The sequence below is a fragment of the Nilaparvata lugens genome, chromosome 8 (genome assembly GCF_014356525.2).
Source record: "Nilaparvata lugens isolate BPH chromosome 8, ASM1435652v1, whole genome shotgun sequence".
Classification (NCBI taxonomy): Eukaryota; Metazoa; Arthropoda; class Insecta; order Hemiptera; family Delphacidae; genus Nilaparvata; species Nilaparvata lugens.
In genome coordinates this window covers 7,929,585-7,947,978 of record NC_052511.1, presented here as the reverse complement: position 1 = coordinate 7,947,978, position 18,394 = coordinate 7,929,585, and the positions used below count along the sequence as shown (strand labels likewise).

The window sequence follows — 18,394 nt, the reverse complement described above, 5'->3', positions numbered from 1 at the left end:
TAAAAATTAATTCTACAGATGGAAATTACTAAGATATTGCAATTATTCAAATGCTAATGAATTAATTATTATTAAACGAAAATCCAAATTAAATGCTGTAATTCACCCCGAAGACTTCTGCTACTGCAAATATTGACAACAGCTAGATGGAAATTCGATGAGCGCTACTATTCAAAAATTTATTTGTCAGCCCGGGAAATTTTTTTTTCAGCCCGGGAATTTAATTTGTATTTTCGTTTAATAATAATACAAATTAATTAAATTTTCTAATTAGCGCCCTATCCAATACTATCCCACTCATATTTTTTGGACTAATTTTTAATCGAAATTTGGGAATTTAGTAAGGCTAAGGCTGTTTTAAATTTTCAATCATTCTATGATCACCGTAAGTGCCCATGTCATGGTGAATTGAATAATTAAATGACTGTTTTGGACTCAGTGATTTATAAACACTTATGAACAACTAAATTACGACAGAGAAGCCATATATTTATAAATAAAAGCGCTCCACAGATGTGAGTAGAAGCTAATAGCTTTTATTTATAAATATCTGACTGCTCTGTCGTAATTTTGTTGTTCAAAAGTGATTTAAAAGGGTTAATTTCTAATTAGATTTTCGTAAGTACATATTTACGCTATTGTTTCTCTATGACAGTAGTCAGGTTAGCAGTTATGTTACCTGACTGCTATGTTGTAATTAATTTAGTTGTTCAAAAGTGATTATTAACAAGCTGTTCGTAATGGAAACAAACATTAGTGATTAATAAAACTCGCAATTATAAAGTGATTCAGCCTTAAAAAACAAAGAATTGAGTATCGTCGTAACCAAAAAATTTATTCTACTACATTTCGATAAAAAATAAAAAGAGAATACCTCAGGAACTTATCTATTTTAAAACATACAGGTGGGCAAATCTAATATTTTAATCCAAGTAAACTACACAAAATACACCTAACAAGCGGAGTAAAAAGGTGAAAAACTATCAGAAAAAAAACATTATTATCAATCTTCAATTGAGCCGAATTATTTTTATTGCTACAAACTACGTTTTTACAGAGTCACTTTCTTTCAGATCAGACAATCTTTCAACAAACAACTAAATCAAACTCTACCTAGAGTATGACAAGTGAGTCTAATTACCACGTCTTATAGAATAAACCTTAACCAATGAGGATAAAGTTTTCACAGTCTCTGGCTTAATAATAGCATCGGGATACTCAAACTGTACATTGGTATTTATCTCTTTGATAAAGTCCTCATCATCTACCATGCTTTGCAAATCAGTTTTCTCACTTATGGAGACTGTGATCACGTTTTTGCACAGCTGAAACAAACAAAAGTACATAATCATAAATACCATACTCCTATTATATTAAGCGAGCAATTTCTGCACATCTGTTTATATTTCTATATCTGGTTATTTATGTTCAACGGATCTCGAAAACGGCTCTAACGATTTCCACGAAATTTGGAACATAGTAGGTTTATGATATAAAAATTCGATTGCACTAGGTCTCATCCATGGGAAAACTTGCTGAAGGACATGAAAAGGATAACAATTATTCATCCTTGGAAAAACAGATGATAATTTCGTCGTCTGTCGAAATAAAAGATGCGTGTGTGGGAGAGAAACAGATTTATTTCCAGCTGTGTAATCAATCAGCGAGAAATATTATCTAGCTAGATAATCTAATCGATTTGATCAACATAATCTGATTTGTTGACATAACATGATAATCCTTCTAAACTAGAGTATATCATAATTTTCAAAGTTGATCATTATTTGACAATTTCAAGTGATTAGTGAGTGTTATTTTGTAATTCAATTTGGTTTGGCATGCCAAGTTTGTAATGCCAAATTTTCAAGACCACATTATCTTTAGATTAATAGAATAATTCAAGAGGGTTACTTTATTAGAAAAATAATGATTCTATCAGGTAAAATTATTGTGTCGTTTACTGTCGTCGTTCGTGGATCTCGACTGGATTCAATGTGATCTCATTATGAGAAACTTGAAAAAGTTTTATTCTATAGGGTGTCAATTATTGTGATTGTGTTTTCCAATAATTTATTCATCTATTTATACATTGATACTTACAATAAAATCATTCTCAACTATGGGAATATAAACTATACTAACAACAGGCTTAAAGCCCAAAACTGTTCCTTTCCCAAATTCAGATAAAAATTGTCCCAAAATATGTTATGTTTATCACTTCATTGATTCCAATAATTCATGAAAATTCAATCAAGTTGATGGTAATGATTTTGTTGCTTGGTTGAAAATTGGACTTGTGGATTCCAATAATTAAAAATGAATGTGTTTGAGTTGATCTTGATGAGTATGATTCTGATGCAAATCAAGATTGTAGATTCCAATAATTTTCAAAAATTTAATTAAGTTCATAGTAATGATTCTGGTGACTGGTTGAAAATTGGGCTTGTGAAATACAATATGCTACAAAATGTAATTGTGTTGATTGTAATGATTCTAGTACCTAGATATCTGGTTGAAAATTGCAAATTCCAAAAGTGAATAAGTTGCTAATAGTAATAGGTGTGTGTAGTAATGTATATGAACACTTATATAGACTGTGACACTGTGTAGAGAACGCCAACCAATTCAACTTACATTGTTCTACATTGTTTATAATATTGTTCTCACATTGCTTAATTCCACTTACATTTTTCAAGTTTGATAGAGAACTGCTGATGTTGGTTTCAAAGGGTTTGTAGGCGAGCAGAATGGCATCTTTGAGAGGTTCAGGTGTACTCTGATCATTGAAAAGTTGAATTCTGTTCCTCAACGCAGTCAACGCTAGTTTCATTTTATCCATGTCGTTAACGTTTTTCAGCACTTTATCAGAGAGACCACTCAACACCATGTTCCAATCTTTGAGGCTTCCAAGTTTGAGTTGTTCCTGAAAATAAAGTTATTTTTTTGTTTTCAATTTTCAATTTATTTCCAAAAAACAAATTAAAACAGCTGTGAATGAGGGGTTTAGATCAGTAACCTATATGGCAAAACCATATTAGGTGTTTTTCAGGCGTTTCCAAACGAGTCGGCAGGGCAGGAAGCTCTCCTCCGATTGGCTGACTATCAGCTGATTCCCGAACACCAATCAAATCAGCCAATCGGAGAGCTGGCCTGACGACTCGTCTGTAAACGCCTGAAAATGCCTAATATGTCTTGCCCTTAGTCACAATAAATAGTCGAATGAGTGTCATTAACTAAGAAGAGTCTATTGGATATATAATAATATAATATAATACAAAACAAATCTCATACAAGTCAACAATTCATAAATCTTGAAACTTATCACACGTATAATTTAAAAAACCGTGATTTTAAAAACCGTCAGATTCTGATTCTGGAAACATGAAGTGGAAAATTATATCTAATGTATAATGAACGTAGAATGAATAAATGTAATAAATAATAATATTTATTCATTTATTTATTTATTCGTGGATACAATATTACAAATCATATAAAATAATATGATTGGGTAGGAACAACAGGCTTGGCCCAAAACTATTCCATTCCCAAATTTTGATTATGTTGCATGTCAATAAAAATAAGTTATGTTTCTACTGTAAATAGTTCAAGCTCAAAAATTTTTGGCCAAAAATAAATATGAGATGCAAATTTTAAATTTAGGAGAATTAAAACGCCAAACGAAAGTAGAATATTACACTTAATTATCACTGCACATTGAATTGATTAAGTTATTTTATAAAAATTTGAAGCCATAAATACACACAAATTCTCACTTATTATGACGGAACTGGATGAATTATATTGGATGAAAAAATATTCTTATGATTTCCACCTCTAGGTTAGACGAAATATCATTAATATTGTAATTTGAATTGATAATAAATTTTCTCAACACCAGGAATGGACAGACCTACTTATACAATATATTTTTAAAAGAATGCAAACTTTGTAAGAGAATGAATGAGATCGGAAACGAACCTCATTGTTCAAAGAGGAGGGTCTATTGATCAGTTTATACTGTAATTGAAATAAATACGGTAATTATTATTTGTCTTACTAAAATGGGCAGATCTACTAGTAGTAACATTTTAAAATACATGAAATGTTAGCAAGAGAATGAATGTGACCAGAAACGAACCTCATTGTTCAAAGAGGAGGGTCTATTGATCAGTTTATACTGTAATTGAAATAAATAATAATTATAATGTTTCTTAATATCAGAATCCACAGATCTACTATTAACAAAATATCAAAAGGAAAAGTGAAAAGTATAAAAGTATGTAAGCAAGCGAATGAATGAAACCGGAAACAAATCTCATCGGTCAAAAAAGGTATGTATTAAACAGTTTGATACTGTAATTGAAACCAATTATAATTACTATTTCTCTTATTACCAGAATGGACAGACCTACTATTAACAAAATAAGAAAATACAGGAAAATATTGTAGACAAGAGAATAGAAAATACCAAAAACAAACCTCATTGGTCAAAGAGAAGTATCTGTTGATGAGTTTTGCTTCCATGTCATCCTTGAAGGAGGATGTCCACTTGAGGATTGAATCAGGTGAAGCATCGATCATCATCACCGTGGCCAGAATTCCCTCTCTCTCCAACAGGCTCACCATCTTCAAAGCCAACAGCCCTCCCCAACCAGACGCTATGAATGTGTAGCATACAGACGTTCGGATGCTTTTCAAGTTCTGGAAGAGGAAGTAAATTATTATTCTCATGAATAGGAACATTATTTTCCAGTATACAATCATGAATGAAATCGATTATATGAAATTATTTCCAATCTAGAAAATCGATAGATTAATTTGTGATGTCGATCAACAGTATAATAGAGAGAATAGAATAGAATTGCTCCTTTATTTTTACCTAGGAGGGCGGAGCTAGGGCGCAGCCGGCCCTCTCTTACACTCAACCCTCCAATACAACGCTAAATAATTACTAGATTAAACAAGTCAAATTGAAGAGAAGATAGAATAAGAAGATATCCCATGGTAAATGTCGTTTATGTTCCAAATTTCAAGCCGATTTTAGTAGACTCATGCCAACTACTGTCTATTATGACTGTTTTGTTGGGGTAGGAGTGTAAGAACGGCACATTATGAGAGACTACCAGCGTAATAAAGCTTCACGGGAAAAATACTGGGACTATCTTGAGTTAACGGTGAAATTTTGAATATAAACGCTCTCTACAATAGGATATCTTCTTATACTAGTAGTTCTGTGAACAGTAGATCTCACGCAGTATTTTCAACCACAAGTACCTGATTAAAACTATAGGCCTTATGGAAATACAGCAATAGACTGGCTTCTCCACACATCTGTGTAATCACTTGTCAGCTGATTTATGATGAATAATTCTATAGTCTGATTCTTACTCTAATATTGGCGTATGGAGGAGGCTCCTTTTTAGTTTATATTATCCTTGAAATGCAAAATTTCCAAAAACCTTGTATATACGTCGACGCGCAATTAAAAAAGGTACATACCTGTCAAATTTCATGAAAATCTATTACCGTAAATGCGCAACATATAAACATTTAAAAATTCAAACATTTACACATTTAAACATTTAAAACATTTAAAACATTTAAACATTTAAACATTTAAACATTTAAACATTTAAACATTTAAACATTTAAACATTTAAACATTTAAACATTTAAACATTTAAACATTTAAACATTTAAACATTTAAACATTAAACATTTAAACATTTAAACATTTAAACATTTAAACATTTAAACATTAAACATTTTAACATTTTAACATTTAAACATTTAAAACATTTAAACATTTAAACATTTAAACATTTAAACATTTAAACATTTAAACATTTAAACATTTAAACATTTAAACATTCAAACATTTAAACATTTAAAAATTTAAACATTTAAACATTCAAACATTCAAACATTCAAACATTCAAACATTCAAACATTTAAACATTTAAACATTTAAACATTTGAACATTTAAACATTTAAACATTTAAACATTTGAACATTTAAACATTTAAACATTTAAACATTTAAACATTTAAACATTTAAACATTTAAACATTTGAACATTTAAACATTCAAACATTCAAACATTCAAACATTCAAACAGTTAAACATTCAAACATTTTAACATTCAAACATTTAAACATTCAAACATTCAAACAATAAGAGAAATGCCAAACCGTCGACTTGAATCTTTGACCTCACTTCGCTCGGTCAACTATATTTTCTCTATGGTAGTACCATGTTATTTGCTTAAGGTGTTCTTGTCCTACTCTTGCAATTTGAGGTTGTTTTTTATTTTGAATTTGATTATGAATTTGATACCTTGACAAGTTCCTCAGCCACCTCCTGTACCGAAGATATTTCAGCCGGTAACCGAGCAATGAACGCCGGATAGACGAGCCTCGAAATCATCTTCCTGAACTGGTTCGGTTTGAAGCCAGGAATGAAGAAGACGGGCGAAGTTCCCTTGGTCTTGGAGTAGCGAGGACTCAGCGTGCAGATCTCTTCGAACCTGGCTTGGGTGGAGGTCAGCTGTTTGCCGAATGACAGTAGTTCCTCGGTGGAACTCGGTAAGTGCCACGACAAGTGACGGATGAACGACTTGCTGTCTTCTAAAATACACAAATAGTACGACAAAAATTAAGTTAAGTTGTATTAAAGGATAATAGTGGTTTGATTTGATTGAAATCGAAGACTATGAGTGGATGAAATAACCAACCTATTATTATTGTCACTAAAAATGTGATGAATAATTTTAGGTGTAATGCTAATGAATGACTTGCTGTCTTCTAAAATACACAAATAGTACGACAAAAATTAAGTCAAGTTGCATTAAAGGATAAGAGTGGTTTGATTTGATTGAAATCGAAGACTATGAGTGAAGGAAATAACCCACCTATTATTATTGTTAGTAAAAATGCAATGAATAATTTCAATTATAATAGAGGAAAGATGTTATTATGTAATGTATTCAATGGGGTTCATAAATACTGTAATTTGTGGGGCTGATAATATTTAGCCTAAAGCTGGGTTTACACCAAAGTTATTAACAAAATTTTAATAATTTAATCCTATTAATTTAAATAAACATGAGTCGTGCAGGGCATTTTTTAAAAAGTTAGAATTAATGACGGTGTATGGACTTTATATTTATAAAACAATATTACACGTAAAAATAATGAAGACAAATTCCCCCAGGAAATCTAGTGTGCATGACAATAATACAAGAAATAGGAACAACTTTATCATCAAAGAACATAGTAAAGAGAAGTACAAACAAAGCCCAACCTATATGGGCATCAAATTCATTACTTACCTTCCTACTAAGATCAATCATGAAAAAGATATTACTAGGTTTAAAAACAAACTGAAAAAGTATATCGTGGAATTAAAATTATACAGTTATGAAGAATTTTATAGTGCCAACTCATTATGTATTTAGACTACCTATTGTTGATGTATTTTGTTTTTTTTACTTGTATTTATTTTATTATTTTGTTGAAAATAATAAAGAAAGACGCATTCATGTACATTTTGATGTATGTTTTGAATAAAGAGAATGATTGATTGATTGATCCTTATAGATTCTATTAGATTGAACGAAACTTGACAAACACATATGTTCATCATGTGTATGATAAGAAGTCTAGTATGAGCTGGATAATAATGATGATGGTGCTAGAGATTAAAAGGGAGATACATTGCAACACTTATATCACTAATGGAATTTAAAATAAATATTCTAATAAGTCTAGTATGAGCTGATTGATAATGATGATGGTGCTAGAGATGGAGAGTGAGTTTAGTATGAGGATTAATTTTTTGTTAATAGCTTTGGTGTAAACGCAGCTTTATTCATCGATTCTAGTTTGATAGAAGAGTTCCTCAACATTTCTGAATGGAGTGTAAATTTCAGATAATAAATTACTGCTGTATTAAACTGATTCCATTGCATCAAATCATGATTCCAGTTAAAATCTTTGATTATTCAATTGAAATTTAGTTTTGTAAGAACTATTAATTCAATTGATTTCAGTATGTATCATGACTCCATGATTTTCGGCAACATAATATTGAAGTCTATCAAATCATTTTTTGTAGGAATCAACAGAAAAATTACTTTAAAAAGAGGTAAGGTTACTTTAAAAGGTATTTTCAGGTTATTCATTTGCTCAAATCTCTCAAAAGTTCCAACTTCATTGACAAAACTCGAGACTTTCTTTAAACAAATATATTGTACCATTCACCACTCCACATCAAGTTTAGATCTAACTTTCATTCTGTTGAACTTTCAAGCTTGGGTCAACTCTTCATCATCCAATGCCAGTAAACTTATTACAAACATGTGAATAATACTTTCACCCGAGATTAAAAAAAATATATTGTATATTTTCTTTTCTGTAATAATTACCATTGCAGTCGCATATAATATTCAAGTTTTTGATGAAATAAAATGTGGATTAGAATTTGTATTTTATCAACGAAATTACCCGAGGTAGAATCGGAACTACATTCAGTCAACAGTATCTGGATAACATGCTTCCTGCTTTCATCATCATCATCCACGGCTCTACAATCCAAAACGGATCTTGGCCTCCTCCAGCAATCGCCTCCATTCTACACTATCCATGGCAGCTCGTCTCCAATTTCTTACACCAAGCCTCCTTGCATCTTCAGTGACTGAGTCCATCCATCTCAGTCTTGGTCGACCAGGGCGTCTTCTTCCTTCCATGTTGTAATTTATGATTCTTTTAGGCGGATATGAGTCATAAGCTCTTTCGACATGTCCTGCCCACCTGAGTCTCCCTACTCTGATAATAGCCAGTGAATTGGTGTGGCCGTACATATCATACAGATCCCTATTCTTTCTTCTGTGCCACACTCCATCAATTTGCACACCACCAAAAATTCGGCGTAGAATCTCTCGTTTGAAAATGTTGATCATATTCTCATCCAGTTTTGTTAGGGTCCATGCCTCACTGGCATAGGTCAGCACAGGCAGAATCAGTGTGCGGTAGATTCTTATCTTTGACTCTCGGCTCAAATTTCTTGATCTGAAGTGTTTGGCTAAACCGAAGTATGTCCTATTTGCAAGTAGGATTCTTCACCTGATCTCATGTGTTGTTTCATTTTTTGAGTTTACTGAAGAACCAAGGTAGACGAACTCATCAACCACCTCCAAACCACAATTAGCTATTGATTGATTGTTTATCACAAATGACAATGTATTGCCAGGTCTTGCAAGACCCTTTGCATACTAGCACTACATTACAATGGAAAAAATGAACAATTAACATATCAGGTCACACTGAGCAGCATTCAATCTATGAGCATTGGACCTTGATGAGACCATGATCTTTGTTTTCTGCTTGTTTACAATCAGTCCCATACTATTTGCTGCCTCTCTCATGCTATTATATGCCTCCATCATATAGGGGACTGATCTGGCTGCAATGTTATCAGCATAAGCCAGTAATTGAATTGTCTTATTGAGCAGGATTCCTCTAGTGTCAAATTTTGGAGTCTCGTATTACTTTCGCTTCCTGCTTTCACTTAAATAAATCTATTCATTGAGAGAAAACATTCTGAGATGAACATCTAGTTTAGCTCATCTTTCATCATCTAATACTATAAAACTTATTTATGAATAGATTCACCCGAGGTAGAGTTCGAACTACATTCAAACAACACAACAGTCTCTGGCTGACATTCTTCCTGCTTTCATTCCAGTAAACCTTTTTATTAAAAAAAAATCTTCATCAAGCTTCTCAACATTATATCATCCAAAACCAGTAAAAAAATTTTATTCTATACTCTATAAAACTTAAATTTATCAATTGTCACCTATAAATTTGTAAGAAAAATAGCACAAGGACTAGCTTATTATTTTATCTTTCAATGTTATTACATTAGTGTCATTTGCATTGTAAATAAATGAATGAATTAATTAATTCGGACTATGTGTAACCCTATCTAAATTTGGGAGAGGAATAGCATGAACGTTACCTTATTTTTCTCTCCCTATCATTTTGATGATGTACTTATTGTATGATTGAATTTATCAATGAAATATTACCTGAGGTAGAATCCGAACTGCACTCAGTCAACAGAATCTGGCTGACACTGTTGGTGGAGATGGCTTTGTCCAATGCGCAGATCACTTGCGCAGTGTGCAGTTTTGGCTTCTCACAGTGCAGCGCCACTCCGGCCAGACGACACTCGCGTCGGATGTCGCACAACATGCCTCCACCACACAGCACACACACGAAATGCGACATGTTGGGGCACAAGTTCCGCGTCGCTCGGTCAAAGTAGTTGATCAGATCGGTTTTCTCATTCTGACAACAAACAAATGCCAAGTTGAAATTGGTAGACTAATTACTATGAAAAGATACTAGCCTACTTGTATTTCTTAGGGTAGCCACTAAAAACTGCAGTTACTGTTGGTTCTTCCCCAATCATTTTAAAGAATTGTGTTCTGCGTATCAATGAATATAGATAAATAAATATAAACTATGCTTCTATGCTTTTGTACTACAGAGCGAAACTCGGTGCCCCAATATTTGGTAATAACTATGAAAAGATAACAGATAACTATAAAAATAACTGTTCATAGTTACTGTTTATACAGTAAATGTACTAACGACAGGACAAGTGTCGAGTGTGTACACACATGCTCGATTTGCTTGTTAAGCATGTTATGTTATCAGCGAGAGGCTTCAAACAAAAAAAAAGATGTTTGACAGCAGCTTCTAACATAAAATAAACAAACAATAACTCTTTATCTTCATTTTTATATTGGATTTTCAGTCAAATTTTGCATTCATTTAGGGCCGGTTTCCGAGCTCGGGATTTAGCTAAGTTCTAGACTTAGTCAAGCTGGAGACAGAAAATTGGCTTTCCAAAACGGGACATAGTCGCAATTTTTATGATACCCAATCTTTATTTTCTCATTTCAATAATTGGAAAAGTTTTCCCTGACGAAATCAAACATTCCTAAATAATTCAAATCAAATTTATTGCCAAGTTCATATAAATAATCCATAAATATATGGAAAACAGAATTCAGTTTCATACATTGGAAATTTACTAACAAAATTACAAAAGCTTTCATTGAAAATGAATAATAATCTAATATATAATATTGGCGTTGCTATGATGTTTCACATAGTTTTCTAACAGGTGTATCACTAAAGGGCAGGTCACACCGAGCTCGCGTCCGCGGCTGTAGCGAAGTCAAAAAACTCGCCTTCCATGTTATTAAGTTGTGCAGGTCACACCGAGCTCACTACCGCTAGCGGTACTCCCACTAGGAGACGTTTCAAAAGTTCGCCGAAGTGAAACTACCGCCGAGGTACTACCTCCGCGGTAGCGAGCTCGGTGTGACCTGCACAACTTAATATCATGGACGGCGAGTTTTTTGACTTCGCTACAGCCGCGGACGCGAGCTCGGTGTGACCTGCCCTTTAGTGATACACCTGTTAGAAAACTATATGAAACATCATTTTCAATCAATATGGAAATAGACAAGAGAAAATTAAGTATGAGGTGGACTCTACATGATTACATACCCCCACAATAAATATGATGGATAAATGTGAAAGGAAAAAATTTAATGCTAAATGTATTATTATTTGAGCATAAATATTACCAATGCAACGAAAAAGGCACCATCAACAGGTCCTAGAGTGATGGCTTTGCAGATAATATTTTGTGCTTCTTTCACCGATTTTATTTGATCGGCTGAGATTTTTTCGACCATCAAGTCACTGTACTCCGACATCAGTAGATCCAACCTGCTCAACAAAAACAGTGATCATTAGGCTAGTGATCATCAAAACAATCATTAGGCTAGGCACACACCAGTTAGTCAAGAGAAGACAAGACACATTTAGTCACAATACTTCACATAGTTGCTTATGAAGGCATGTCTAATTGCAATGACTAATCGGTGTGTGTTGCTTCATAAGCAACTATGTGAAGTATTGTGACTAAACGTGTCTTGTCTTGTCTTGACTAACTGGTGAGTGCCCACCCTTAAAGAATGTACAATTCATGAAACTTCATAAGAGACAATGACAAATGACACATAGCTTTAGCATAGCTAACGTGTCTTGTCTTGTCTTGACTAACTGGTGAGTGCCCACCCTTAAAGAATGTACAATTCATGAAACTTCATAAGAGACAATGACAAATGACAAATGAGTTTTAGCTTTAGCTAAAACTAAGTCGATACCTTTAATTCTGAATAACTTTTACAGAATTTCTTCCTGTTTTACATTGCTTCAATTTTTGGCACCTTGCATACTACAAAACAAGGAGCTATATTATCTACTCTATACGTATTATACGTTTATAGTTATTTGTGCAACTAGTGCGCAAAGTGACAGTTTGCTGCACCGAAAGAAACGTTTACGCCCGAGCCGTAGGCGAGGGCGGAATGGTTTCTTGAGTGCAGCAGAGGAACTTTGCGCACGTATTTCACATTAATTTTTTCCTACAGTTACCATTGAATATGAAAAGTGGGTGATTATGGGTAAAATTCCCTAAAATCCATCAAATGTTTTTCTGTGTAATTTTATTATTAATAAGAACCTTTATTTATATAAAATTGAATAATGTAGTAGTAAATGAATGAAGGCTGTGACACTCATGTGGTGGCTGTCGCTGTCATCCACTGTTGTCCACTGCCTTCATATTATTATAACGTGCACCACAACACTATACCACAGTTACCAACTCAATTTTGATTTTGCTGCACTGGTGCTCCATATAACCTACTAACTATTTTGCGTTGCCATGTTGCAAATCTGGAGTGCAGAAAAAAGTTTTCCCGCACTAGAGCGGAAAAGTGATTCTTTGCGTTCTGCAATCAGTGCAGGAATGGCCACTTTTCAGGGTAACTGTAGGAAAAATATATTACTTTATTGATACATTGAATATATTCAAAGTTATAACCGTAATACAATCTCAAGAATATTTACCTCCTATTTGAAACTGTACTCATGCTCTGCTGGTTGATAATAACCAGCTTTTTAGCTCCTCTTTTCACCAACCAAGTTATAATATCCAGGAATAAAGAAGATGCACCACCTGAAATGTTTTAAATACCTATACTCAAACTGTAGGCTACACATTATTTAAAAAATGTTTCATCAAAGTAGTAATAGAAAGAATTATTGAGTTTCAAACTCGTTGAGCAACATTTGAAATTCTTACAAAAGCAACGATTATAGTAGTTATGTATTGATAATTTGAGATATTTAAAGATTGTTCATTCAAGATGAGGTATAAATGATGTTGAATCGAAATTAATTGATGACCCACTAAATAACTACTAGAATCGAACAATATAATTGTAATATATTTGTAATTTTATTTTCCAAATAATTTTACAGACATAAATCTGCAATCACAAAATAATAAAGTTAACAAAAGTACAAAATTTTAGAAGTATACAGTATAATAATAAAATTAACAATATTATAAGTAAATAAATTTGTATAAAAAGTTTATATAAAATTACAGTAATACCGTAACGTTTTTGTTTTGCAAAAGAATGAATGAAAATCGTACTAATTCATCATGTATGTCAATTCAAGTTGATATGGAAATTGAAGACAAGATATTAAATAGCATAATCCAAGTAATTCAACGAAATTGAAGCTTACCCACAACAATGTAACTACGACTCCGATTACAGGAGAACTTATTAACCAGAGAGTTAACCGATTTTTTGGACTTCTCTGGTTTAATACAATGCTCAATCTTCTTCCACGAATTATTCGTAATAGAAGCCCTAAACAAGCAAACAAGAATACACAAAACATGAATGAAAAATATTGTAAACTACATTTTACCTACAATGAAATTGTACATAATTATTATTAGAATAACGAAAAACCAAACATTACTGAAATTGTTTATGACATAAAATCAAAGACTGCATATCGGTGTTGAAGTGACAAAATAATGTCCAAATATTTTCATTCATCTCCAAATTTTGAATCTTAAACAACAAAATCCACATTCTCAATAAACTGAGTCCGTACAATGTTTTCACATCAAATTTATGTTGAACTATTTATAATAAGAATATTGTGATATCACTTTTTTGTTATTAAATAATAGAAAGACTAGAAGTCGAATTTCTCAAATTCGTTCTATTTAATAACAAAAAAGTGATTTAAAAGTAAGCAGTTCGTGATGCAAAATGACATTGATGAATATAAAATACAAAAACCCTCAGTGGTATAAGGCATTATATCATTTTTTCAAACTACTACCATAGGAGAGTTGTGGATTCAAAACCCACCTAGCACATTGTTGTTTGCATAATCTCATTATATCATCATCATGTCATTACATCTTTTTATTTTAACAAGGGAAAAGCTTGTGAGTAACATCATTTAACAAAAAAACTGACTTAGATTTGTTACCATACTTCAATAAGTCACAATATATTTCAAAACATAGTAATTATAGGAATACAAATAATAACTTTCATTCAAAGAAGAAATTTTTTATCAAGAAATAAAAAAATTAAGTAAGTTTAAATCTAAGATTTTAAAAAAGGTACTCACCAAACGCATTGTTGCATAATGTCATCACATCTTTTTATTTCAACAAGTTAAAAGCTTGTAGGTAACATCATTCAACAAAAAAACTGACTTAGATTTGTTACCATACTTCAATATATCACAAAATGCAAAACAGTAATTATAGGAATATAAATAATAATATTCATTTAAAGGGCAAATCTTCTATCAAGAAATAAAAAATCGAAGTAAGTTTGAGTCTGAGTTTTTAAAAAAGGTACTCAGATTTTTTATTTCTTGATAAAAATAACAGTAGCCCTCATCAAAAAGTTGACAAATATTTTAAATAATAATTTGGATTCAAATCACAAACCTTATCATTTCAGAAGCATCTTTATCAGTGCATGGACCCTGGGTAACAACTCTATCCAAAGGTTTGACTGTTCCATCTTCAATTCCCGCCTGTATCAAATTTCTCAGCTTCTCTTTCATACTGTCAGGGTATTCAAAGAGACTGTTCCCATTCACTCCAAACACAGATATCGCTTTCAGAAAGACGAACATTCCTGCAAATAAAACAAACCGAAAAGTCTGATCAGGATTCTGTTTCATAGCAAACGTCGAAAAGTACTTGAAATTTATGCTTCATAACAAATGTCAAAAAGTACTTCAAATAGAAAGTACACAAACATCTTGAAGAAAAAATATACAAATGCAAGTACTCAGTCAGTGAGACGCTGTGTAATATACATTTTTTATGTGATCACAAATAAAACTTTTTTGAATTGAATTTTTTATGTGATGAAAAATTGTTGAACATGATGGATAGTGTCGATGTAAGATATTTGCTCACCAATTGAAGATTTCAGCATGTGATAACAAATACAACTTTTTTGAATTGAATTTTTTATGTGATGAAAATTGTTGAACATGATGGATAATGTCGATGTAAGATATTTCCTTACCAATTGAAGATTTCAGTTCCTTTTTGTTCTGACCCAAATGCAAGAATCTTCCGTATTGACCAAGACATTCCAATGAAGCAGAAATTTTGCTCTCACTGAGATTCAACACAATGTCAACACCTGATCCTTTCGTAATAATGTTGATTTGAATGTCGAAGTTTTCGTTTTCTTGGAATAAGTGTTGTCTGTTTATCTGAAAAAAAAACGGATTGATTTGAATTGAGGTACCGGAATTGAAAACTCTAACAGTAAATAATATTGAAATCGATGTTGTTTTCCATGACTAGACACTATAATATAATAAATTTGTTGTAGTCTACACAATGTGTTTCTACACAGAGTCTACACAGTAGAAACACAGAGTCTAGACAACAACAAAGTTAGTAAATAATTTGTTGAATCATTATTCATTCATTATCATTTCATTCACTGACCACCTGTAAAACGGGTATAAGGATATGTCAATTTGTCATTAATCAAACAGTAACAATGTCATGTTATCTATCTTCTTAAACCTCCATCTTGAGGTTTGTAAAAATCCTTATATTCCTCCACCGAGTAGCATGGATAGCAGCTCTTTTTTCAATGAAAATCTGAAAGCTTTACCTTACTTTTCTTTTATGTGAGATAGCAATAAGTTGTACAATCAAATAGTAAATTTAGAATAAATTAATCTATTATACAGAGTTGGGCAGGGAGGTATGGATGATTTGAAATAACACTTTTGAACAACTAAATTACGACATAGCAGTCAGGTATTTATAAATACTCACATTGGTGGAGCGCTTTCGGACACTAGGACCTTCATCAACACTGGCTGACACTTCCGTTGAACGTTGCATTTTTGTTGAATACCTGACTGTTATGTCGTAATTCAGTTGTTCAAAAGTGATTATTAACAAGCAGATCGTAATGGAAACAAATATTGAAGAGTCAAAGTAACAGTTACACACTCATTTTTAAATTATTACTCAAAATTTTTTTTAGTATGTACCTTGGATGTTGCCATTTTAAAAATCAAAGAAGAAAAAATTAAATCATCGATTATGTACAAAAAACATCTGTTAAATGCTGTCCGTTTTTGTCCATACACGCCTGTAGACGTTGTGAGAAGTTCTCCATACTCCTCTGAAGCATTGCACGTGGTACCGCTCGAATTTATTGTGTTATTATTTCACTCAGGGCTTAATGGGTTCGTGGTTTGTTTATAAATACACGTGCTTTTAGGTAGCCCCATAAAAAATAGTCACAAGGTGACAAATCCGGTGACCGAGGAGGCCACTCCACATCTCCACGCAACAAAATGAGGCGTCCAGGGGGGGGCGACAGTCGAGGCCTGCGACAGTAGAGGACAGTTTTATTTATTTATTTATTTAATCATCGGAATTACACAACTTATAGAAAAGTACCACAGGCTTAACTTATAAGCCCAAAACGGTTCCAATTCTAATTTATACAACAGTTCAAATGTAGCTAGATTATGTGTCACTTAACATTATTCAATTACACACTCAATTTATAATTACACTCAATTTTCCAGTCATCTACGGTCGTAGGCCTCGACTGTCGGGGCTGTACGAAAATTGAAGTGTTCTTTACTGTCGCCTGAAGCAGGCGACATTTGAGGACTCTTTTTTAGGAGTCCTCTCGGGTTGCAGGTCTCAACTGTCAGGGCTGTTCAAAAATTAAAGAGGCCTCAACTGTCGTCTCTACCGTCGCTGGTCTCGACTGTCGCAGGACTCTTCTGTCGTTTGCCACGTTTGACATCGACCCGTCCAGGGAAGGTCTGCCTTAGCATTTCCATAGCTGCTCTCAATGTATAGCATATCGCCCCATCTTGTTAAAACCATACAGTATTGACGTTGATACGTCGTCTTCTCAATTTGGCAGAAAAATTTACGCAACATCGTTAGGTAATGATCCGTATTGACAGTGACGGTTCGACCTTTTTCTCGAAAAAAGTAAAGGCCAATATACTTTACTATACAATAATACTTTTTATGGGGCTATCTAAAAGCACGTGTATAAATAAACAAACCACGAACCCATGAAGCCCTGAGTGAAACGATAACACAATAAATTCGAGCGGTACCACGTGCAATGCTTCAGAGCAGTATGGACAACTTCTCACAACGTCTACAGGAGTGTATGGACAAAAACGGACAGCATTTAACAGATTTTACGTACATAATAAAAGTTCTAATTTTTTCCTCTTTAATTTTTATAATGGCAACATTGAAGCTACACACTAAAAAATAAATTTTGAGTTTCGTTTAAAAATGAGTGTGTAACTGTTATTTCAAATCATCCATAACTCCCTGTCCAACCCTGTACAACAGACAGCAGTTTAGTAATAACAGGAATTATTTTTTTTTAATGTGAAGTCTAAATTTTCGTTTATGAAACGAAAAATTGAGGACCTGTAGAAAATTGAAGAGAAAATTTCTTCGCCTAAATGAATCAGGTTTAGTCTGACAATTTAGTGTGTAAATGCAAAGTGTATCAGTACAAAATTTAATAAAATCCTAATAATAGGATTTTCTATAAAAGAGAAAATTCTCATTTTCCAAAAGTACAGTATTCAACTACAAACATTGATGAAATAATAAGTAGGGAGTCTTACAGAGGGGAATTTCTTGAGAATAAGCTTAGCTTGTTCATCATTGGAGTAGGTGGTGAATATGGTGCACTGCTCCTTCACAGCAATTGATAGAGCTGCCATTCCGATTGGAGTGTATCCACAGTGTATCAGAACCTTCCGTTTGGGAGTCAGTCTTGCTATTTCGATTAGAGAATAATAGGCCTGTAAACAAAAATATACAGACAAGCATATTATATCTAGATTGTTCGATACATAAACAGTTCATTCAGTA

The 18,394-nt window shown here is 32.8% G+C and overlaps 1 protein-coding gene across 4 annotated transcripts in view; it reads right to left on the bottom strand.

Annotated features, from left to right (window-relative positions):
- Window positions 1-1,000: 1,000 nt before the first annotated feature.
- LOC111046194 (fatty acid synthase) overlaps window positions 1,001-18,394 on the bottom strand; it is a 75,067-nt gene continuing 57,673 nt past the window's right edge. For 3 of the 4 annotated variants that reach the window (XM_039433841.1, XM_039433840.1, XM_039433842.1), the window contains exons 20-30: window positions 18,145-18,324; window positions 15,522-15,714; window positions 14,930-15,122; window positions 13,690-13,817; window positions 13,003-13,111; window positions 11,670-11,814; window positions 10,095-10,356; window positions 6,341-6,630; window positions 4,483-4,704; window positions 2,687-2,923; window positions 1,010-1,325 (exon numbers count right to left, since the gene is read on the bottom strand). In XM_039433841.1, the coding sequence (XP_039289775.1) occupies window positions 1,134-1,325; window positions 2,687-2,923; window positions 4,483-4,704; window positions 6,341-6,630; window positions 10,095-10,356; window positions 11,670-11,814; window positions 13,003-13,111; window positions 13,690-13,817; window positions 14,930-15,122; window positions 15,522-15,714; window positions 18,145-18,324 (2,151 nt within the window). In that variant the 3' untranslated portion in view covers window positions 1,010-1,133. Of the gene's footprint in view, window positions 1,326-2,686; window positions 2,924-4,482; window positions 4,705-6,340; window positions 6,631-10,094; window positions 10,357-11,669; window positions 11,815-13,002; window positions 13,112-13,689; window positions 13,818-14,929; window positions 15,123-15,521; window positions 15,715-18,144; window positions 18,325-18,394 lie in introns of all 4 variants that reach the window. The other variant, XM_039433839.1, reaches the window with a different exon arrangement.